Source organism: Alexandromys fortis, unplaced genomic scaffold (genome assembly GCF_014885135.2).
Source record: "Alexandromys fortis isolate MF-2015 unplaced genomic scaffold, M_Fortis_MF-2015_v1.1 scaffold_195, whole genome shotgun sequence".
NCBI classification, from domain to species: Eukaryota; Metazoa; Chordata; class Mammalia; order Rodentia; family Cricetidae; genus Alexandromys; species Alexandromys fortis.
In genome coordinates this window covers 1,547,837-1,572,153 of record NW_026068105.1, presented here as the reverse complement: position 1 = coordinate 1,572,153, position 24,317 = coordinate 1,547,837, and the positions used below count along the sequence as shown (strand labels likewise).

Genomic DNA, 24,317 nt, shown 5'->3' with positions numbered 1-24,317 from the left:
ATAATGTAAATATCTGGTATGCAGGATATCTGATATGTGTCCCCTATGAAAAGATCATTTATCCTCCAAAGGGGTCACGACCCACAGGTTGAGAACCACTGGGTTATGAAGCTAAAGTCTCACAATGGCTAGCTTTGTGATCTCTCCACTGTTCACAATTTTCCAATAAAACACTGGCACAGGAAAGGGCAAGGCCTAACTTCTTCGCCTGCCCTTTGATCAGCTTCCTTCTATCTGTTACGCTATGCTAAGGGCTTCTGTAGATCTCCCCTTGTGAAGTAACACATCCCAGAGCTGCCCTTTTCCCATCTCAGGCACTAGGCCTTCTCTATCCTTTAAGAATGCGTGTGATAAAAGTGGGAAAGCTCAAGCCTCCTTTCCATCTACTGCAAGTAACTAGAAGTTATATACAGAACCAGAATCAACTAACTAGGGCACTGCAGTCATCACAAGAAGATCTAAAGCAGGTTTCTTGTGTCTGATATTGTTTCTGACAGCCGTGGCTTATGTGGAAGTTCCCAGGTGTTTTGTCTAGAAGCACAAAGACATGATAAGAATAAGAAATATAGAGCCCGATGACTAGATACTGCTTAGTAATAAATACTATAAATGATTGCATTTGTTTTTGAGTCCCAAGTCTTCAGGAATGGGACCGGAACTTCTTTACAGAAAAGAATAAAAATATACTGCTTTTGTAAATCATGCCAACAAAATCCTTTGTAAATGTTTGGCTAAGGCCTCTTGGGGCCTTGGAAGGAACTATGCTTAACAAGTGATGTAGCATTAGCCCTTAGCAATACAATGTTTAGTCAACCCTAGAAGGAAAATGAGGCGCCCTTAACCCCAGGCACCCCTGGCACTCGCTTTAGCTGGGGCCTCCCTGATCAGTGCCACCAAACTTACCTGTCTTAAGAAGATGCTGCTTTCCCAAGATCCATACCAGCTCGTCTGTATCTGGGAATTCTTCTAGGTAGTCAGTGAAAATAGTAATCTGGTTTTCATACTTGGACATAACTAAAGGAAAAATGAACGAATGTAAACATAATCTCATAGCTAGGGTTTACTCCTGTGATTCGCCGATTTCTACCTTTGCCCTGAAGTTAAAAGGTCATCAGCTTGACTCTAAAGGAATATTTCAATATTTAAATAAATGGGTAGATAGCAAGCATTTTACTGAGCCACATCCTCAGCCCTTCATATTTCATTTGACCTATTTTCTCATGGTTCCATTTAAAATGATGTTTGAAAAGCCACATGCCCAGAATTGTTTGAAAACTCCTTTCACAGGCCTCCTTCATAAGAACCCACTTATCTAGCTTCTCCCCACAAAAGCAGACCAAGGTAAGACAGTTATGCTGGCATGCTTGGCTCCTGTCTGTTCTCAGGGAATACTATGGGGTTTATATGGTGAGGTTTCTAGCAGCCAAGGCCTTGGAGGAGGCTGTGACACACCCTGAGAACATACAATTGTTGGGATGATAACATTGTAGCTAGAAGACTCGATCGTTTTAACGTGCTTTTATTTTCCATCATACATATGGCTCCCACAAAGAAAGCTCTTGAGGCTGATCATAAATAGAACCTGTTCTTGGGATTCACAAATGAGCATTGTGTTGTTGCGATATAAAAAGAACTATATATTTGCTCACTGCCCCCATTTTCTGGCACACAGCTTTGAAAATCCCTGTAATTTCCTGAGCACCGGGATGTCAGATGCATCTCTTTTCTTGTTCTAGTATTTGGTCTCCGACCCCAGTTCCAGACATGGAGATCTTAATCCCTTAGAATTTCATGGGTAATAAGAGTGTCTTCGTTTTTTAATAATTTAATCATTCTTGGTAAGCACTCAGATGGGTCCAGTCACCTGGAAGACTAAGCAGCGATTATAAGCATGGAAGCTTCATTCCAACTCCCGTCCTGCAGGAAGGGGAGAGAGGCTAGAGCCCAAGTCAAAAATAGCTCCTGCTTACATGATGAAGCTTCCATAAAAAATTCCTGAGCGCCAGTGTTTGGGGAGGTCTGGATATGTTAAACATGTAATGGAACCTGCAGAGGAAACAGAAGCTTCTTACCTCTCCCACTTCCATACATATCTTCTGTCTAGCTATTTATCTGCATCCTTTGCAATGTTTTTTTTAAAATAATAAACGGGGAAATATTAGTAAGTACTTTCCTGAGCTCTGTGAGCAGCCCTTGCAAATGATTAAGCCACAAGCGGGGAGGAATGCAAGACAGTGGTCAGAGGAACTGCACTTTATTGCCAGTTAGTCAAAAGAAGAGGTCACAACTGATAGCTCAAGTGTGGGCAATTGTGCGAGACTGAAATCTTAACCTATAGGATTGGACCCTGACCCCAAGCAGATGGACACTGTAAAATTAAATCATCGGAGACACAGCTGATGTTGCTAAGGAACTGGTGTGTTGAGAATCCACCCCTCCAGACCAATATGCTTTCAGAGGTGCTGAGTGGTGGATGTGAATAGCAAAAGCCAGTTTTCCTATTACCTTCGGCTACAGTCATCTCCCAACCAAGTGAAAACAAGCTAAATCCCATCTGTTCTCAGGCTCTACTGTGAGAACTTAGAGCTCTGTGATCTGAGAGGTTCAAGTTCACAGTCACTTCTGCAGGAGGGAGGAACATGTGGGCTAAAAGATTCAAGACTGACTTGAATCAGACTTGGAGAGGTCCTGCCTCCAAACTTTTTAAGTAATTTTCTTCTGAGGCAATAGTAATAATATAGGTGGTGAACAGGTTCCTAAGACAGCATGTCAAAATCTGTTTTAATCTGTAACCAGAAAAACATAAATTGATAGCTATAGCTCACAATTTATGGTTCTATTTGCATGAGAAAATGCACTGTGAGCCCAAAGTAAAGACATCCCATCTCGTGGCTTTTGAAAGCTCCCAGCCCCTCCCCAAAAGGAAACTAGGAGAGAATAGGGACCCTTTTGTTCAGCTACAAGTAGCTACAAGGACCCTCCCAAAGCAGTCCCTAAGCGTCCCATGGGTGGATTTTCCTGTGCCGGTGGCACTGGCCCTGTGGGATGTGCTGAAGTCACTTGAAAGGTCAGATTCTTTGCCTTTTGTTTTCTAAATCAGAACAGTGCTGTATTCGCAGAAATAAATACTCCAAAGGAGAAAGGAGACCTTGCCAAGCCTGAAGGCAGGTGTCTCTGCTTAGCACATTTTCTTCGAGTTTGAAGTCACAATCCATGCAAGCACTTTTAGAAACATAGTTAAGGAGTATTTTCTTGAAACATTATAGAATTCTCAGCTTTCAGGAATGTAAGTAGCCTTTCTCTGTTGGTTTGTTTTCATTACTAAGATTACAGTCTCTGTAGTGTTTCAAACCTAAAGAACTTAGCCACGAGACGGCTATCTCATTCCCCAGAGAGCATTCTCCAGAGAACCTGTGCCCTCTTCACCTCTCTGCCTCTGGCCTCAGGCCCTGGCCCCCACACAGGAAATACCAGGCTAAAAATGATCATTCAGGTCAAGCTTTTCCCAGGGGCTGGTGGGGGGACGGAGGCAGGGTAAATCACATGGTGTACCTCTCTGCCTCACCCTTAGCCCGTTACAGGCGGAACAACCAGGTGGAGATGAACAGCCAGTGCTCTTCCACAGAAAGAGAGAGACTTTTTTTAAGTACCTTGAGAGGAGCATGGGGAAATGAGAGCTTCTCGGATACCCGAGCAAGAGTGAGGGCAGGGGACACTGTATCAATGTACAGCATGGATGCATGGAAGCCTTGGATCTGTTTTTAGTATGGCCCAAAGGAAAGGATTGCCAACTCTGCCACAATGAGTCACCGGCCAGCTAGCTGGTCACTTTAGTGCAGCCCTTTTAGAGTCCACGACAACTGCCCTGCTTCATTTAGGATGGCTCCGAATAAAATGGTAGCCAAAGAATTTGACTCTGGCTCTTCACCCATTCTCAAGCTGTGCTAGGCCTGCAAGAAGGTCATTATAGCTTCTATTTGTAACCTTTCTCCTCTCAGAAGACAGACTCCCAGAATGCAGCATGTCTGCCGCAGTAAGTCCTGAGCCAAGGCTGCGCATATAGAACAAACAGAAGATGAGTTTAGCAGAAATGGCAGGAGGGGCCCAGAGTTTCTATCTCTAAGTGCACATGGGAAAGGAAAAATAGGACCAACACCAGGAGTACTCAGACAGAGAACAAAGCCACCTGAGAAGTGCTTGAGGTAGTGACAAAATAATCTCATTTCTGACACAGTTGCCTCGGACTACCAGCAAACCCTTTAACTCACCTCACTCCACCAAGTCCACTTGGCTAGCCCTTCATGTTTAACACGATACCAAGCTTATCCTGCTCTTTCAGGCTGTTTCCAGGTGAGGACACAAACATGCTATTTGGTTGACCAAAACTAACTGCTAGTAGGTCTAAGGGAAAATAAACTCCACCGTGTTGGAATAATTTTTGTACTGACGTCTCTACTGGATTAGCTTAACGATTAAACCAGGATTTCCTTTAAGTCCAGGGCGCAAAGTGCCTCCCATCCTTGACCAAGGGGAAGCTATACACACGTTAGGGTATGTCTTCACCTCCAACCCAGTCAGGAGATCTCTCCGTCTTCTATTTTCTGCTTGTGTAAAGCTCAAGAATGAGAAAAATGTGTCCTGAATATGCACACAGCCTTGGGAATGTAACAGCCCTGAGTATACATGTGTTTTCTAGATTCTCGGGACTATCTCAAGCTTTTAGAAATCCCCAAGGTATCTCAGCCCTCTGTTTTTCCTTGGAAGCTTTCTAGTTAGTTAGCTGAAAAGGTTATCTACTGCTTCCAGCAACTGAAAAATTAATTGTGTCTAATGGTTTAAAAAACAACACTCTGGGTAAAAGGCTTTCTGCGACCCAGAGATGAGGTCAAGTAAATAAGACTTCTAAGTGGGGCCTTCCAAGGAAGGACTAGACAGAGGACACGGGGATAGTTCTTTAGCTGGCGTTTCTGTGACTAAACTGTTGATTTTCAAGGATATTCTAGCTACAAAGTACAAGGCCAAAGACGGGGCCAGACAAGAACTACCACAAAGTTCCTCTTCCCAACATGTTGTTGGTTTTCTTGGTTGCATGGACCCTGAATTGGTGCAAGTCTTTCGTTTCCAGAATTCTGAACACATTGACTGACATCTGCTGCCTTGTTTTCGGAGTTTTTGTTGATATTGTTGTTGTTCCATTGCCATTAAGGAGAGACTTTTCAAAAGCCCTTGTTCTGCCATTTTTGCTGATGTCATACTTTTCCCAGGGAATGGCTATATTTTCTCAGGGTTGTTTTGGAAAATCACAAGTAAATGAAAAAAGAAGATTGCCTTGAAAAACAAGATGTTTTTTACTACAGTTTAACAAAGACCCTTACAAAACAAAGCTCCAAGATACTGTGAACCTTGTGCTAAAGAAAGAAATACCACAAGCTCTCGAAAAAGGCCACAGAGTCTCAGGGCCAGGAGGGATTTGTGATAGAGGTTAACTCCTTGCAGGTTCCTCTTTCTAACTGCAAACAGGGACTGTTGGTTCCAATCAGCCTCCTCAGCAATGCATGCATATTTAACATACTGCTAGGTCACATCTTTAAAATCAAAGCATTCCCAGGAGAAAACACATACACACAGTTCATTCTATAAACTCTACAGGGTGCCTTCTATGTGCTGGGCATGAAGAAAGTGAGATACAGCAATAGTCTTTTGAAGGTTTTTTGAATCTACAAGGGAAGATGGTTCTGGAATCAGCTAATAGCAGGATGTAGAGCATATAAAGTATGGTAGAAGGTAAGAAAAAGGACACAAGGCCAACTAGGGTGTGGATGGACCATCTCAAGTTTAAGAGCACATATACTTACAAACTGGGAAGCTGGGGCTATATGAACACATGGGCATATTAAAAGTATACCAGAAAAAAACAGACCCAAAACTTATCAAACTCACCAGACAGGCAACAGGTGGAACACCTGCATCTAGACCCTGAAGGACACCTAGTACTGCTATGACAACAGCCTCTAGTGATGCAGACCACTGATGACCTGGTATGTTTGTCAAGGTACTAACAGGTACTTGTGACTGTCCCCTGGGCTTCAGCTCAGCTTGGTCCCTACAGCTACTCACATTGCTGTCCATAACTCTGTTAATCCATCTACTAGACCTTGTCTCTATGGTTCAACTTAGTCCAGCCTGCAACCCCTGCAGCTCAACCCTGCAGCCTTACAAGTCAACTTTAGCAGCTTGCCAACTGGGTACCTGATCTTCCCACTGAAGGGATGTTCTTTGCATCTGCACTGGATCTCTACCTGTCTCCAGTGAGGACTTTTTGAACCCCTTGAACTCTGCTCCAGCCTTTTCAATACTTCTGTAGCTATCCTATAACCTTCATACATAAAAATAGAATTACCACTTGTTGTGTAATGTATGCTCTGAGATTTAATATTAGTAATTAATATTATAATAAAACCAGGGCTACTTGGCAAACTGTAGCCAGCAAGCTACCAGTATAACTTACGAATTTGTTGTTGTTCAATAAATTCTGATTTTGTTAAAAGACATAAACATGTCCATCTGTTTCTCATATAGCACACTCACAACAATGGCAATAAGATAGAAGCTGTAATGGGGAAGGGAGGAACTTCCTGGTTGAGGAAGCACTCAGTGGACTTGGCAAGCAACTCGGTGTAGGGTGGGGCAGGTGAAATCGAGAGACTAAAAAATAACTTGTAGCTTTCAAGTGTGAGTGATGAGATGTTGACAGAAAATACAGGAGTGGGTGGGCGGGTGGTAAGAATGGAGAAACCACAACAGTTTAGACTCATAGGCATGGTGCCAAATTTCAAAAGGGAAGGAGAAGCCCACCTACAAAGGAATTTTGAAAAGAAGCACAGTAGATGGCAGGTTAATTAAAAAGGCCTAGAAGTCAGAAGAAAAATCCTGAACACCAAAATTCTGGTACATGGCAGAATGTGCCTTCATTTCCTTCTGCCTGGGTTTATTTATTGCTCTGGTCTCCCCCCAGTCTCTGCTGACCTCTGCAAAGGTCCTGCCCCTCTTCATTTAGTTCCTTCCCTGTGTCTGACTCTTCCGGGTCTGACAATCAAGAAGTTAGAAAATTTTAAACTGAACAATGATGAGTGTGGCTCTGGCCATAGCACCATGTATGTTTGCTGAGAAGAGAGCAGCACACTGGATACATGGATGCAGAACAATATGTAGTGGCCATATAATGTAAGACCTGAAGCCCCTCTTCCACAATGGAGGTGAGAAAACCTTGATTCTTCACGCTTTCTCCATACACTCAGTCGCTGCCACATGCAGTGGGTTAAAAGTATCCCACCTCCATGCTCCATTATACCAGTAACACTGGACAAGTCAAACCAAGCTAGCACAGTTGTAATCCTCAAAAACCAAGCTCATGATTCATGCAGAAAAATGAAACGGACACTGTCCAGTCAAATGGCATGCTAACTGATTTTCTGATCCTCATCTATGATTATCTGGGATTTTCCATACCTGCCATGGTAAAGAGAAAGAAGTTCTGTTGGAAATGGAAACTCCAAAATGTAAGCTGTACCCTCATGCTGCCATTTCACTTAACCTGTGACCTTGGAGGATCCACTGCACTTCTTTGGACCTCAGATTCTACTTTAAAATGTATGATGTATTTTTCAAACCCTCAGGTCATACTTCATCAAGGGTTATGAAATCTACATAGTGTGATGTAGTCAGTGCTTTCGGTGGACATGGCCACACCTTGACAAGGACTGATTAGACATGCATATCTATGACCTCAAATAGAACTTTGTTCTCACTTCAGGCCCTCAAAGACAGACTTGTGTGTTTGGTGAATGCCTTTTTCCTCTTCCTAGTGTGGCCACATTGAATCAATCTCCTTTTCCTGCTTTCCACTTAAATAAATAAATAAATAAAATTGAGAGTTGGAGAGATGGCTCAGTGGGTAAAAGCAATAAAGTTTGAGTCCCCAACACTTATAACAACAAAAATAAAGCAAGGCATGGTCTTGCTTGCTGTAATCTCAGTTTTGGGCTATGGTAGTTGGGGGAGGCAGTTGTGGAAAGATAGGCAGATCCCAGGAGCTCACTGGCTAGCCAATCTAGGCAAAAGATTAAAAAGTTCAAGTTAAACTACAGACCCTGTCCCAAGACAATATGGCAGGCAGCAATAGAGCAAGACATCAAACATCCTCCTTATCTCTATACGTACATGTACAGACAAGCATATAACACACAAGGCCCACACACAAACAAGAAGTGAAATTAAATATCACAGAGGGAATTGGCTGATTCTGCTTACATTTATATAAACTAGATTACAATCCAAAATGTATTTTTCATAGTGTGATGATCAAGGTTAGAAAGGTTAGAAAAAACTGGAAAGCCACTTGTCCAATATAGTAGCTACACATGCCTTTTAAAAAAAGATGTTTTTAATGTAGCTCAGTGAAAGGTAAAGTGCATGCTTAGCAGGTGTGCGGCCCCAAGTTTAAGCCTCAGCACCAACTTAAAAATCACTTCTTCGCTTCTGCATTGCTGGTGGGCGTGTAAGCTGGTACAGCCCCCATGGATGTCAGTGTGGTGATTCCTCAGAAAATTAGGAAACAACCTTCCTCAAGACCCAGCAATACCACTTTTGGATATATATCCAAAGGATGCTTAATCGTGCCACAAGGACATGTGCTCAACTATGTTCATAGCAGCTTTGTTTGTCATAGTCAGAACCTGGAAACAACCTAAATGCCCCTCGACTGAAGAATGGATAAGGAAAACGTGGTACATTTACACAATGGAGTACTATACAGAAGAAAAAAATACCGACATCTTGAATTTTGCAGGAAAATGGATGGAGCTACAAAACATCATTTTGAGTGAGGTAACCCAGACACAGAAAGACAAGTATCACATGAACTCACTCATAGGTGGTTTCTAAACATAAAGCAAAGAAAACCAGCCCACAAATCACAATTCCAAAGAACTTAGACAACAATGAGGACACTAAGAGAGACTTACATAGACCTAATCTACATGGGAAGTAGAAAGTAAAAAAAAAAAAAAAAAGACAAGATCTCCTGAGTAAGTTGGGAGCATGGGGACCTTGGGGGAGGGTTGAAGGGAGAGGGGAGAGGCAGGTAGGGAGCAGAGAAAAATGTAGAGCTCAATAAAAATCAATAAAAAATCAATTTTCCATAGCACTAAGCTACATTTCAGCCACTCAAAACGCACAATGGTAACTACTGTGCAGGGCAGCATGGGCATGGAATGTTTTCATCATCTCAGTAAGTTCTCATCACCATCTCTATTCTAAGTTCTCATCACCATCTCTATTCTAAGTTCTCATCACCATCTCTATTCTAAGTTCCCATCACCATCTCTATTCTAAGTTCTCATCACCATCTCTATTCTAACGGTTGCTATAGAACCACAGAAGTGGGGGTAGAGTGAGCTGACAGTGGGAATACTCCAAGCCCTGGAAAAAGATGAGTTCATGTGTCTCTCTTAAGAAAGTCTGAATGTGGGCTGGAGAGCTGGCTCAGCGGTTTAAGAGCATTGCCTGTTCTTCCAAAGGTCCTGAGTTCAATTCCCAGCAACCACATGGTGGCTCACAACCATCTGCAATAAGGTCTGGTGCCCTCTTCTGGCCTGCAGGCATACAAGCAGACAGAATATTGTATACATAATAAATAAATATTTTTTTTTAAGAAAAGAAAGTCTGAATGTGAATTTTGAAGTAAATGAACTAATAGTTGTGTTCTGAACTTGGTACTGTGAGGAATACAGAAAAAAAACAGAAAAGAGTCTCATAAATATTTACTAAGTGTTAAGTGAACCAGCTAAGGATATTAAGATGATTTAATGTGAGCCTTATGTAAAAGAGAGAGATAAGGATGAAAGGCAGTTCACAAGGCAAGTATTGACGATCACTAGGTATTGTCAAAATCCAACGAAATGGAAATCAAAAGGTATTGGAGGATGCAAATTGAACTGGTGTCTAAATTTTTGCTTGAATTTAGCAGCAATGAGAGAAGAAAATACTCCAGATGAATAGAACACTGTGTGTGTGTGTGTGTGTGTGTGTGTGTGTGTGTGTGTGTGTGTGTGCGTGCGCGCGCATGCTCACATTGGAAAGGGGTAGGTCCTGGGAAATATTGAAATGTGAGGTAAGAGAGGTAAGATGGGATCTCATTATAGAGTGTAAAGCTAGCCAGTGCAGCCCAACTCTCGGTAAAGCCATTCATGGTTTTTAGAGTACTTGTATGTAATCCTGGACTCAGACCCCTTCAGAAAGACAGAACAAGAACCACTATTTCCATCTTAGGAAAAGAAAAAGTCTTAGGAGAGGTGGTAGAATTGTCAAGGGCCATATGTCTAGTGAACAGTATAACCAGGACTCAAAACTAGTTAATCTTATTGTTCATCCGGCATTCTTACTGCTCTGTACTATTCTGGTACAAACTGTATCCAGAGACCAATGAAAATGTAATAATTGAGGCCTACAGCATTCAAGGCCTGGCTTTACAAGGCTAGAAACCAGATGCCATAAAACAGACTGGAATGCAGTACTCACTGCTTATAGAGGAAGTAGATAGAATGAGGTTAGAAGAATAGTTATATTTAAGTGGAATAACCTAAAGTTACCCTAAAAGTAATAACTACCAGCAGTACAATTCATATACTCTATCTAGAATTTTCCAGACAGCAATGTTTTGAAAATGGTTCCTAAGCAAACAACATTTGATGTATTTCTGCATTTTTATAAGGCATTTCTGCCTTGGTAGTGGTTTTTTCCCTTGGCAATTTCAATGTCTGCTTCTTAGAATGTATTGGTCACTTGTATCTGTTACTTCACATAAGTTTTCACTGAAAAGAGATGTGATGAGAAAAGAGCCATACTATTCGACCTAGAAATCATCTATACTGGTTTCCTTCAAAAACCCTAAGGTATGTCATTCATAGATTAGTCATAAGGGAATTTCTGTTAATGTCACTAGACTTTAAAAAAAAAAAACTGTCCCAGATTTCTAAGGCTATTGCACCTGACCGGGGAGGGGGGGGGACCAAATGCAAACTCATCAGCTTGGTATTGAAGGGCTTCCCCAGCAGGGCGGCTTCACACAGCTCCCGTCGTGGTCTACTGCCCATTTCAACCTCACAGTATCTACTCTTAGGCCACAAATAAGCTGCAAGATACATGAAAGATTTTTATCTTTGCTTATTCCTGTCTTACCTGCCCTTAATTCTTTATCTCAAATGCCACTTTCTAGTTTTTCCCATTAATTTGTTCAACAACAAAACATCGGGAAGTTCTCTCTTCTAAATCCACAGTACTCTATATCACCAAGCCCTTTGTACTTTAGATTACTGCTATTTGTGGACATCTCATGTCTCTGTATCAAAATGAACTCTGTAAAGTCTCAGGGCATGTAGTGATTATCTGTTCCCTGTAGCTCTGGTTATAAAGCTTTGCCAGAACCATCCCTAAGGTTAATAAAATGTTTACCAAATATATGAACACACTAAAGGTCTAAAAGACCAGATATAGAACTACATGCCTACACACGCCTGTAATTCTAGCATTTGGGAGACTGGATCAGAAGGAACAGGAATTCAAGGTCAGTCTTTGCTACATTATCAAATTTGAGATTATCTTGGACTACACGAGACCATATCTCTGAAATAATTAAGCTAGCTGATATAGTCTTCTAAACATGAATGCCAGTCTTTAATTAGTACCGACCAAGTGACCAGTCAGTGACTAGGCTATGGAAATAGAGCCTACTTTCTAGTACGAGAAATAAAAAGTTAATTTTTGTGCAGTATCATAAGCAACTATACTAGGGACAAAAGCAGCACAGATGTAGTTTGCCTAAGCCAGTTTGGGGTCCAAAGGAGGCTTTGGAAAGGAAGGTGACGAACAGAAAAGAGAGTTCAACAAACTAGGTAGGGAAAAGATGCTGCAGGATAAAGAAGTATGAACCAGGGCCAGAGGAAAATTGCTCAGTTGGTAAAGTGCTTGCTGCACGAGCATGAGAACCTGAGTTCAAATGCGCAGCATCCACAGAAAAGCTGGGTGCAGTGATGTGTTCGTGTAATGCCAGTGCTGGGAAGTGGAGACAGCTAGATCTCTGGAATTCACTGGTAAGTCATCTTAGCCAATCAGTGAGGTTCAAGTTCAGTGGTAAACCCAACCTCAAAAAATAAGATGGAGATTTATTGAGGAAGACACCCAACGCCAACCTCTGGACTCCATCCATATGCATGCATATACATGTGTACACCTACCACATGCATTCACTCAACTGAACACCACCATACAAACATGGATACATAACACACACACACACACACACACACACAAACCAAACACTGAGGACAGAGAGAAAGAGGTAGAGAGAGAGGGGGGGAGAAGGAGAAGGAGGGGAGAGGGAAAAGAGAGACGGAAAAACCATATTACTGACATCACGTGTGGACTGCCAAGGGTTGAGGCTAGGGAAACATTCAGCACCAGAAGATGATGACCTTGGCAGCCTTAATAAGGATTCTGGAATTGACTCAGGATTCATGGAGCCTCTGAGGATTTCTAATACCTCTGTAACTACATACAGAAAAATTTAAATTTATAGGCGTAGTATATCAAGTCATTGTCCATTAAAATATCCCCATGTCATTTTTTAACCATTCAGCACTGATTAAATGCTTTTAAAAAAAAAACAAAGACAGTGGGGGAAAAGGGACAAACTTTAAAAAGAGATGGTACTGTGAAAATAGTTAAGGGTGGTCTCCTTCTGGTCCCTCTGGTAGCATGCTAAGTGTCAGACCACCTCGGGAGAACTGGAGTCTTTTCCAGGAACTCTATTCCTCATTTTGAGCACTTTCCCAGTTTTACCCTCATTTACAACCACCTCCACATCCTCCCAGACCTCAGGAATTCCCCCCATACCCTTTCAATATCACACTTCATTAGGGAATGTTGCCAGCAGACATATGATGCTAAAAAAAAAAATCTTTACCTTTGAAATAATGTAAAATTAAGTTCCCAAAGTCAAGTTTGGCGATTGCCTAAAATCGCAAGTGTACCTTCACTTTCAAAACTAAAGATGCCTTCCAAGTTGACCCCAAGGAAAAATTCTTTAAAGTAAACTGGTTTCCTGTTATTTTATTATCATTTGAAGCATATTACCCAAGAAAAGACAATTAATTTGACACTATCCAAAAAAGACAGACCTTGTAAGTAAATGGCTCCTCGTTCCTAATGTGCACAGTATGTACCAGACACCAGGAAAATAAATCCCTCCCCACAAGCATGAAGAGTCAGCTTACTGGCCAAAGGAAAATGTTCTCGAATGTCTGCCAGGCAGAGAACCTCAAATTTCTCAAGAAAACATGGCAAATTTTCATCTTTAACTGTTTCTTCAGAAAGTGTCTCCTTATAAGATGTCCAGACAAAAGTTCCTTCATTAAGACATTTCTCAAAGAATTATTAATTAAATATACCAGAACAATTCCACATTTAGCTGTTAGTTCTAAGAAACCAGTGTGTTGTGAACCAATAATATGGTTTAAGATGCCTAAATCAGCTGTAATTTATAATATCATAAACTTAGAAATAAATCAATCAACAAAAGAGGAAGTTTAAAATATGGCCTACCATACACAAGAATATTGCACAGAAAAAAAACTGGATATGACAGATAATGTATTAAGCAAAAGAAGCCATATATAAAAGAATAATCACAGTGGGATTCTATTTAAATAAAGCTTAAATCAAGCAAAATGAATATATGATTATAGAAAACAAAAGTTATTACCTCAGGAGAAAGTAGTCACTACGAAGAGAAAACAAAACTCTCTAAGGGGCAGCAAACGACTATACTTGATTTTGGTGACATTTACAAACATAAAATTTTTTGAACTATGCATTTAAAATTTGTGTGCTTAGTGTGCTACATAGGATTATCACAAATTCAAGCATAAACTGGGTTACATCATAATTTCAAGGATATCCTGGTTTACAAGCAAGTTCCAGGCCAGCCTTGGTTAGATAGTGAAATTGTTTAAAAAAAAAAAAAACTCTACTGCGGAATTTGAAGTGTGATATAGAAACCTAGTGTAGTTGAAACTTCCTAAACTATATGAAGGTGATCCTAAAGAAGTCTTCAAATAATTGGGGAGATGAAGTCCCAACTGACCATCTCTTGTCACCAAACGAAGCTTCTAGTACTGGGACTGGGTTACATTCAATTAGGTTGTTGGCCAGGGGGTCCCATGGATACCCCCCAAACACCCAAGCTCTTACCAAGACAATAGTTTGCTCTCCACAAACTGACAGCAAGCTGCTATTTCTGAAGACAGCGTTAATACAACTCATTGACATGGACAGGTCAAGACGGTGACTACATAGTGACTACATTTCACATTTCTAGTATCTTTGGAATGGGAAGGTATTATTCAGGCTATCAAAAGAGAAACGTAAACCCCAACCCTGCCACAAAACCTTTGATCTACAATCTTTCCTGCCTACAAAATATGCTAGGACAATGGTGGCACAAAACTCGTGGGAGTAATCAAGCAACATTTGATTTTACTTTAGGCACACTCTATGAGATGAAACCCATACCCAAAACTGCTTAAGTCACCAAGAATCAGAGACCAGATACCCCAGAAACCTAGGGTCAAAACAAATACTACTTGTGTTTTAATAAAATGACTCCCAATGGCATTCTGCTATACTCATAGATCAGTGTCTTGTTCAGCCATCATCAGAGAAGCTTCCTCTTGCATCATATAGGAACAAATACAGGGACCCACAATCAGACATGAGAGAGAGAGGGAGGCAAAGAGACAGACAGACAGACAGACAGACAGAAAGACCTTGGAACACTCAGCTCTAAGTGGGATGTCTCCATAAAATCTCTCCCCTTAGAGCTCAAGAAATTAAAGTATGATTAAGCAAAGCAGACAGCCATTGACTCTTACCTCGACCTCAGTCCAAAATGGCGATCCTGCCTCCAGCAATCTCAGAATGAGCTGTGTCTGTGAGCTCTCTCCTCCTGTTTTATATTCCTCCCTAGGGCTGGGGTTAAGGTTTGCACCACTGAGATTAAAGACATGCACAGCTCGGTTTCTATGGCAAACTAGTGTGGCTACTGGGATTAAAGGTGTGTGTTACCACTGTCTGGGCTGTAAGACTGACCAGTGGGGCTGTTTTATTCTCTGGTCTCCAGGCAAGCTTTATTTATTAAAATACAAATGAAGTATCACTACAGGAAACCCCATGGAAGAAGAGGTGGGGATGGAGGACACCAAGAAAACAAGGCCCTCTGAATCAACTGAGCATAGCTCTTATGAACTCAGAGTCTGAAGCAGCAAGCACAGGGCCTGCATGAGTCTGCACCAGGTCTTCTGAAGATATAGTTAGCTCTCAGTTTAATGTTTTCACGGGACTCCTGGGTGTGTAAATGAGTGGATCTCTCGTTATTGTACCTTCCCTTGGGACTCTTCCTGTGGGGTTGCCATTCTAACTTCAATATGATATCTTTTGCTTCATCGTATTATTTTTCACTTTGTCATGTATGGCTGTTATCTCTTGGAAGCCTGCTCTCTTCAAATGAGAGACAGAAGGAAGTGGATCCAGATGGGAGGGGGGAAAAGGTGGGAAGGAACGGGAGGAGGAGAAGGATGGGGAACTGTAATCAGGATATATTATATGGGAAAAGTTTCTTTTTTCTTTCTTTCTTTCTTTCTTTCTTTCTTTCTTTCTTTCTTTCTTTCTTTCTTTCTTTCTTTCTTTCTTTTTTCAAGACAGGGTTTCTCTGTAGCTTTGGAACCTATCCTAGAACTCGTTCTGTAGACCAGGCTGGCCTCGAACTCACAGAGATCCTCCGGCCTCCCGATCACTGGGATTAAAGATGTGCGTCACCACCACCCAGCTCCATTTTCAATGAAAGGGAAAAATAAATTAAACTATACATTCACATAAAAATTGTACTTTACTCTTTTCAACTATAGCTTTATAAGAAAAAAGAAAATGCTAAATTTCTACATTAGATTTACTTCCAGGACTTACTAGTGATAGACATCAAAATTATATTAACAATATCATTTGCCAATATCAAAAATTAACATATAATGAATTTATTATATCCTCCTGTATATACATATATCAAATCTAAATGCAAGCAGTTAGGGACTTCAGATATTTATAAATATAATTATGAGATTTTTCCATTTATATCATTCTAAATTCTACCAGCATTCATAGATTTGACTGTGAATCATGGCTTTATTAAATATTATAGCATCAGTTGGTTATTATCAGGATAATATATTGAATTCATTCTTTAATAAAAAGCTAGTGGGAGTGGTTAGGATATGGTTCAGTCAGTCAAGCACTTGGCCTTGGAAGAAAGAGGACCTGAGCTTGATTCCTCAAACCCAAGTAATAAAGCACCACGTATGGTAGCTATATTTGTAATCGCAATGTTGCGAAGGTAGAGAAAGGAAGATCCCTAGGGATTGGTCATCCCCTCTTGCCTAGTTGGTGGGTACCTAATCATGACAGAGCCTGCCTCACAGGAGGAAGATAGTGTTTTTGAAGATGACCGTTAAGGTTGTCCTTCAGTATTACACACAAATATGCACACTCACACACACATACACACACATGCATAAAAAGTATGTGTGGCAGGCCATTAGGCTAAGGGGGCTCCAGTGTCTTTGATTCCTACTTCAGCAAACCATATTCCAATGGTGTAAATAGGAAAATAAAATTTAATTTCAACCAATCAGTAAGGGAATTTACTAATTACAAACTATCAACTAATTTCTGGGGGCTTTCCATTTCAATCAATCAAGCATTTCCTTTGTCTTACATCCTTTCATGCCCCTCTGTGAAGCTTAACCCTCCGTTGGCTTGGAGCTACCCAATTTATAAATCAATATACACTGAAACAAAGGCTTTGGAATTTTAAAGTACTCAACTGTATATTTTAAACAAATTTGCTCCCTAAATCTTACTGAAGAAATAATAGTAGACTGACTGGACTGTTACCCAGGATCCAAAGGGTGAGATTCTATTTCTGGTCCACCTGTTAGAGTCATGTCATCTCAGGTCACTCTTACAAGTTCTGAGATTCCCCCCCCCCATGCAGAAAATGCTGATAATACTCTCCCTCCTGGCTCTGCAGCGAATATCTAATGAGAAAGCTAACAGGAGAGTGCTTTATCACATACTGGTAAAGAAATGATAATATGCCTCAAACTAAAGACTTGTACCTGGGTGTGGCCAATGAAAACTGAGCTTCAGTTTCAAAGCTTGTTATATATGCCTTGCATTTCAGTTGAGTCAGGATCAGCAGCACTAAAATTTAACATATCTGAGATGGTGAAACCATTACATTATGTAATTAATAACTTCCTTGCCTTTTCCAGTTATGAGTTTTCGATGTCTCTTTAGTCATGCAACAACCACTATATTCATTTCCCACGTGAACTCTGAACTGCTTCTGCACCATCCATGCACTATCCGCAGTACTGTAGGCCCCTTGGAGTCTGAATTTCACACTAACTGCCCCTGAAGGCCACTCTCATTTCTGCCATTTGCCATCTACCATGAAATTTAAAAATATGCCTCACTCTGTATGCCTTGCCAATGCCCCAAGTGCTTCTCTTCAGTGTCCCAAATGGAAGGTGCCTTTTGTTATATCACATTTTAGAGTTTCTTTCTTTGATGAGAGGAAGTGAGGCAGGCTAGAATTACCTCAGAATGCTTCCTGTCACCATTTGCTCTGTTCCAGCAACCCTAGCAGACAACCCTCAATTGGATAGTCCTAAAGAATTAGGAGCTTGAAATAAAAAAAAGTGTGGGGGTGGGGGGGTGATCTGGTTCCAGGAGCTCCAAGGGCTTGTGTTCCGGGTGATGCAGTTCTCAGTCCCATAATGAAGTTCTCCAAATAAGCGCAAGCTTGCAGATAGCCAAACAAAATACCCAAGAGACAGTGAATCCAGACCATCCCATGATCCTTGAAAAGAATCCCCTTCAGACATTAAGTCCAATGAAGAAGCTTACTGTTGATCCTCAGTAGGTAGGAGGTGGGGCCAATTTTGCAAATGCAGGTTGAAAGCAGCAAAAGGGACAAGAGTCAAAATTATCAAAACTAAATATGGGTATAGGGAAATGACTCAGTTGGTAAAGTGCCTAACTTATACCATGAATATCTGAATTTGAATCCTCAGCACCCATGCTAAAATCAAGCATAGTTACCTATGTCTATAACCTCAGCCTTCGGGAGGGGTAGATAGGGATTTCTGAATCTCATTTGCCAGCCAGGCTACTCAAACCTGTGAGCTTCAAGTTCAGTTAGGAACCTTGTCTGAAAAAATAAAGGTGGAGAGCCATTGAGGACAGATATCCAATATTGACTTCAGGCCTACACACACATACACATGCATACACCCAACACCACACAAACACACATACACACACGCAAACACAGAGAGAGAGAGAGAGAGAGAGAGAGAGAGAGAGAGAGAGAGAGAGAGAGAGAGACCTAACAAGAACATTGAAACAATTTAGTACAAAAAGCAAACATGGGAAAAATTTGCCTTAGAATATCATGGTTCTATGGGATAATATAAAAATTTAGTCATAATAAAACACTTACTCAAAAAATGACTAAATTATAGTCCATATACTGTAATTTTAAGATTGTAGGGGGTCACCAAAACATGAAAAACTGTATTAAAGGGTCACAGCAGTAGGAAGGTTGAGAACTACTGATCATGACCCATGACTATAACCCCAGCACTTGAAAGGCTGAGATGGAGCTGCCATGAGTTCTAGGTCAGCCTGGGCAATAGAGTGAGAATCTTATCTCATAAAAATGCAAAGCAAAGAAATCAAGTTGAGAGAGTAGGGTTTTTTTAATAAAGAGAATTCTATGAGGTGGTTAAAATGTTAGAGCCTCATAATTCTCAGATTGGAGGTGTGTGCATGAGTGTGTGTGTGTGTGTGTGACAAAAATACAAAGACCATTTTTCTTCCCTTAGATATCTAGAAGTCTAAGCAGTCAGATTAGTTGAATCAAAATAGAATGTGTTTGGTAGAGCCTAGGAATGGAGGTCAGAGTGATTTTATCTAGTCTTAACTTTTCACTGGGAGAGAGGCTATAACTAACACAACATCCATGTTTTCTTTAAGCAATCACTTACATATTCTGGTTCCAATAAAACATGGAGTAGATTTGTCTTTCCCTGTTCCTCTTACTAAATACAGCTAAAACCACAAGGTATCATAAATAAATATATTCATCTCTCCTAAATCTCTGAAAGGTAAAACGGACAAGGTATTCTGGTTGCTAGGGGCCTTAGGGCCTAAGTGATAACATGGAAGTGAGCCCTCTGGGTTTTAGGAACATGCTGAACCTTGTGACAGAATAGTCATATAATGCAGCAGTATAGACACACATACACAATAAATGTCCCTCAAAAGTAAGCTATTTCTAGCCAAAAGAACATAAAAGTAACAAACTATAAAGAAAACTTTTATTAGGCAATAATTAGCCAGTCAAATACAATAGAAATTTAATCCTAATTCTTATCACAAAATGGGATGGCTGGATTTCCACCTTCAACTGGATTTAGTTACACACCAACTTCCCCATCTCCCTGAAGCAGTTTTAAAAAGACAGAATTGAGATCCAGCACTTTCAACCATGCCAGGCATCAATGACTCCCCCACTACACAATGGTAGTAGAGAACTTTCTCTTAAAGTCAGGGTAGTGTTAGTGGAGGCCTATTGAGGGCCTTAAATTTCACCCCTGCCTAGTAATAATGGCATCCCTATCCCTACACTGAGGATAAATGGCTCATGAAGGGAGAATTGACTCCCATCTCTACCCAGCAATATAAATGTAATTCTCTCTTCCCAACTATAGTGGTGTCAAAGTAGGCTTGCCAAAATGGGAGAATGAAATAAGATCCAGAGAGTCACAACATAAAGATTCAAAGACATGGTACAAGATCATTCATGATACAAAGAACTAGGAACATATCAACTTGAGTGGGAAAAGGTGTTTAACAGACACCAACACGGAAATGACACAAATATTGTAATGATTCAACAATTTTAAGCCACTCATCTTAAAATGCTCCAAACAAGCAACTCTTAACTCTGCAGAGCCAATTTTTAAAAATGGAAAATCTCATTAAAGAAATAAAAGGCATAAAAAAAGAAGCACCAGATTTTTAGAATGGAAAAATACAAAAATTAAGATGAAAAATTCATTGGCTGATCACAATAGAACAAAAGAAGATGATGGGGGAAATCAGGGAAATTAAAGATGGAATGATAGAGAATACCCAGTATGAGCAACAAAGAAATCAAGTTGGAAAAATGTAAACAGAGATTCAGGGATATATTGAACTAAACAGTACATTAAATATCCATGTCATTAGAGTTCTAGGAAGAGAAGAAAAACAGTATGGTGTTTGAGAAATACAGAAAATGTAATTGGTAAAAAAAAAATCCCCACATTTCAGAAAAAGGGTAGTTTATTTTTAAATTGACAGGCACATATGCTTTATGTTTGTAGTATAAAATATGTTTTGACATATATAAACATTGTGTGATGGCTAAATAAAGCTAATTACCATAAAATCTCCAATATCTGGCAAAAATTCTGAGCAACAATAAACCAACAAGATATAATTGGGATACACAGAAAATTCTACATAATAAGAGCAGAATATACATTTTCAACCTCACAAGAGACACACACAGAGTCAACATCCTGATTCTTAAAACATACACAACAAATTAGAAATATTTGAAATTATGCAGAATGTATCTCTGATGACAATGGCACCAAAGAAAATACTTCCAAACAAGTAGAAATTAGATGTATCTTACCTCTAAATAATCCATCAGTCAAAAGGCAAGTCTCAAGGGGAGTTAAAAATACATCTTGAAATAAATAACAGACCATGACAGATACAATGACAGACAAGAAGAGACTGTTAGCAGCTGTTGGTGATATGCATGTTGGGAATAGGTGAGGTGTACTGACTACAAATGGGTAGTACAGGAGAGATTTTTATACTGCCAGAATAATTCCTGGTTGTGGTATTTGTTAAACAAATCTACATATGTCAAAATAACATGGCCGAAATAGAGAGATGACTGAGGAAAAGGCAAGCATGAGGACCTGAGTTCAGATCCCCAGAGACCCACATGAAAGCTGGGCTTGGTGATGCTCATCAGTCATCCAGCACTGGAGAGTCAAACAGCCCCCTGCAACTCAGTGGTCAGCCAGCCTAGTCCAATTGGGGTGCTCCAGACCAGTGAGACACCTTTTCTTAAAAACTCAGGCAGAGGGCAACTGAGAAAGCTACTGACATTGCCTTCTGGCTTCAACACACACATACACACCCATGCATGTGCACCTACATACATATGAATATGAATGTGTAAATACTGAAATGCCATACTTATGAATGCCAAACAACACACACACACACACACACACACACACACACACACACACACCTTGAAGCTGTTTACACATATGTTAATGCATCATCATTGTGAAAATACCTGAGAGAAATAACTTAACAGAAGACAGCTGATTTTGGTTTCAGAGGTTTCAGTCTATGGTTGACTAAGCCTAAGGTGATAAAATATCACGTGGAAGGGCATGACGGAGGAAAGCTTCTCACCTCATAGCAACCAGAAAGCAAAAGGATAAACAGGAAGAGGCAGAGATAAGGCATAAGCACCAGAAGCATACATCTCCGCGGCCCATTTCCTCCAACCAGGCCCCGCTTCCTAATAGCCCATTCAGTATGAACTCATCTAATGAGTTAATCCTTAGGATTCAAATCACCTCTCAACTAGAGAATCAAGCCATCAATCCACGACCCTTTTGGTAGCGGGACAGTTTCATTCCAAACTACAACATGCCAGTATCAATTTCCTGGTTTTGATATTGAATTTTAATCTATGACCATGATCCCCTGAATGTGCCCGATCTCATCTGATACTGTATTATAATTCTGTACAGTGTAGTGGATGAGGTACACATAATGAAGAGTATGGAGAACCCTTCTGGGTTCCTGTAATTCGTTGTGATTCTTTTCTTGTTCATAACAAAAAATAACAAAATCATTTACAAATTACCTAGAAACAAGAGCATGAATGCTAAAGAGTGGTAAATAAAACGCCTTAGTAAATTGCTATAACAGTATGTCAGTTTTATGATGAAATAGATTTAAATGGGAATATTTTGAATAGACCAGTGACATAGAATAACAGGGACATTTTGGGCTGGAGAGATGGCTCAGAGGTTAAGAGCACTGGCTGCTCTTCCAAGGGTCCTGAGTTCAATTCCCAGCAACCACATGGTGGCTCACAACCATCTATAATGGTGTCTGGTGCCCTCTTCTGGCCTGCAGGCATACACACAGACAGAATATTGTATACATAATAAATAAATAAATAAATATTAAAAAAAGAATAACAGGGACATTTTAACAGTGGCATCAAAAACAAATATTAAAATGTCTCATTTTAAACCTGGTAAGTGGCATAAACTGCTGACTATATGACACATAAATTATATTTCAAAGAAGTGAAAAATCAATTTCAAAAAGCTTGGAGTTTGCTACTCAGCCCTTAGCTAGTAAGTAGGAATAGAGGAAATCCATGCCCAGTAACTCAAAACCCATTCCTATGGCTGCCGTGTAGTTAGCTGAACTGCATATATTCCCTGTCTGGCATTCCCATATTGTCTATCATTGTTTCCTCATTTCTGCCATGGAAAGAATATTTAAAATGACTAAACTATTTGGTGATAATTAGAAAGAAACAAATGAGGGCCAATCACCTTTCTCTACACAATCCAAAATGGTGAACACTAGCCATAAGGAGCTATTTAATTTTAAATTAAGCAAAAATTTTAAAAAAATTCCTAAACACATTTTAAGTGCTCACTAATCCTGTATGGCTAGGGGCGCCAAAGTAGAACAGTATAGATACAGAGAGTTCTGCTGTATAGCACAAAATCTTGTCATTTCCCCCATAGTCATGAAGGTACAGTCTGGAGCCCTCTGACAGGGATGGCTATTGCAGGATCTGGGGTCTGCATTTATACATAACTGTATCTTCATCAATATTTAGCAACATGTTATAGCGATTATGTGCTAGAGTTTGGAAATAAAACTGCCTGAATTTGTACGTAAACTCCAAGTTTTACTAGGCATGTTATTTTACATCTACAGTCCTAGTTTTGGTTGTTCATTTGTTTAAAATGTCATTTTTAAAAATGCAAGGCCTGGAGGGTACTAGTGCCTATCTCAAAGGTTTAGTGTATGGATTACGTAAGACACATTATCTGATGCTTGTTCTCTATAGACGCTAATTATTAGCATGTGCTTTACTTAAGTCTGGAAGGCTAACATGCTTTTTCTAGGGCCTAGAATCTATGTGGCCAGCAGTAAAGGCAATAGGGAACAGTCAATCATCTGAGTAGGCAAGAAGTCAGACACTGACAGGGCCCCTTTGTGCCAAGACAAACGTAAGCAGCAACTGCATTGTTCCTCCAGAACTTGGGGCCAGCACCACAAAAGACAAGACCTTTTCCTGTAAGATCTATTTACCATCTATCTTTCATAATATAAAGAAGAGGCTTATGCTTAGTGTCAAGGAACTCCAAATCCAAAGTTAACTACCACATCTACCAAATAAAATAAAAGCACATTATACTGTCTATAAAATAATATGCAAGCAAATCACTTGGTATGAGGTATGTTGGGTCCTGTTCTTTTCTAAGCTGTTTCTAGCAATCACATCGCATTCCTTGATGCACTATTATGGTTAAATGTCAGTATACCAATTCCTTGTGTAAATACAACAGGCCTCCGCAATAAACTGGATAAATATTTATAGATCACCTACTACACATGGGGCATATTTATTCTACACTGGTCATTAGCAAACTATAGCTACAAGACTAAATTTATCCCATCTTACATATTTTCTGTGGAAAGCAAAGTAAAAATGATGTTTACATTTTGAAACAGCGTGGGAACCACCTTCAACCACAATTGCTGAACACTGGCTAGCTTTGGAAATTAGCTTTTGCTGCCAACTTGATAATTTGTCTTAATTCAACCTAAAGTTAGAAAACAAAAATTCCAAGTGAAGATGGAGTAAAACCATTTTAATGCCTAATATTGTCTGAACTATCAGGGATGGCAAGACCCTTTATATACTTCTGGTACTGGGACAAGTCAAAACAATGGAATGGTAC

At 40.2% G+C, this 24,317-nt stretch overlaps 1 protein-coding gene across 2 annotated transcripts in view; it reads right to left on the bottom strand.

Annotated features, from left to right (window-relative positions):
- Positions 1 to 24,317, bottom strand: part of Atg4a (autophagy related 4A cysteine peptidase) — a 55,088-nt gene that overhangs the window by 22,088 nt on the left and 8,683 nt on the right. For both annotated transcript variants that reach the window (XM_050124016.1, XM_050124017.1), the window contains exon 3: positions 904 to 1,014. In XM_050124016.1, the coding sequence (XP_049979973.1) occupies positions 904 to 1,014 (111 nt within the window). The remainder of the gene's footprint in view (positions 1 to 903; positions 1,015 to 24,317) is intronic.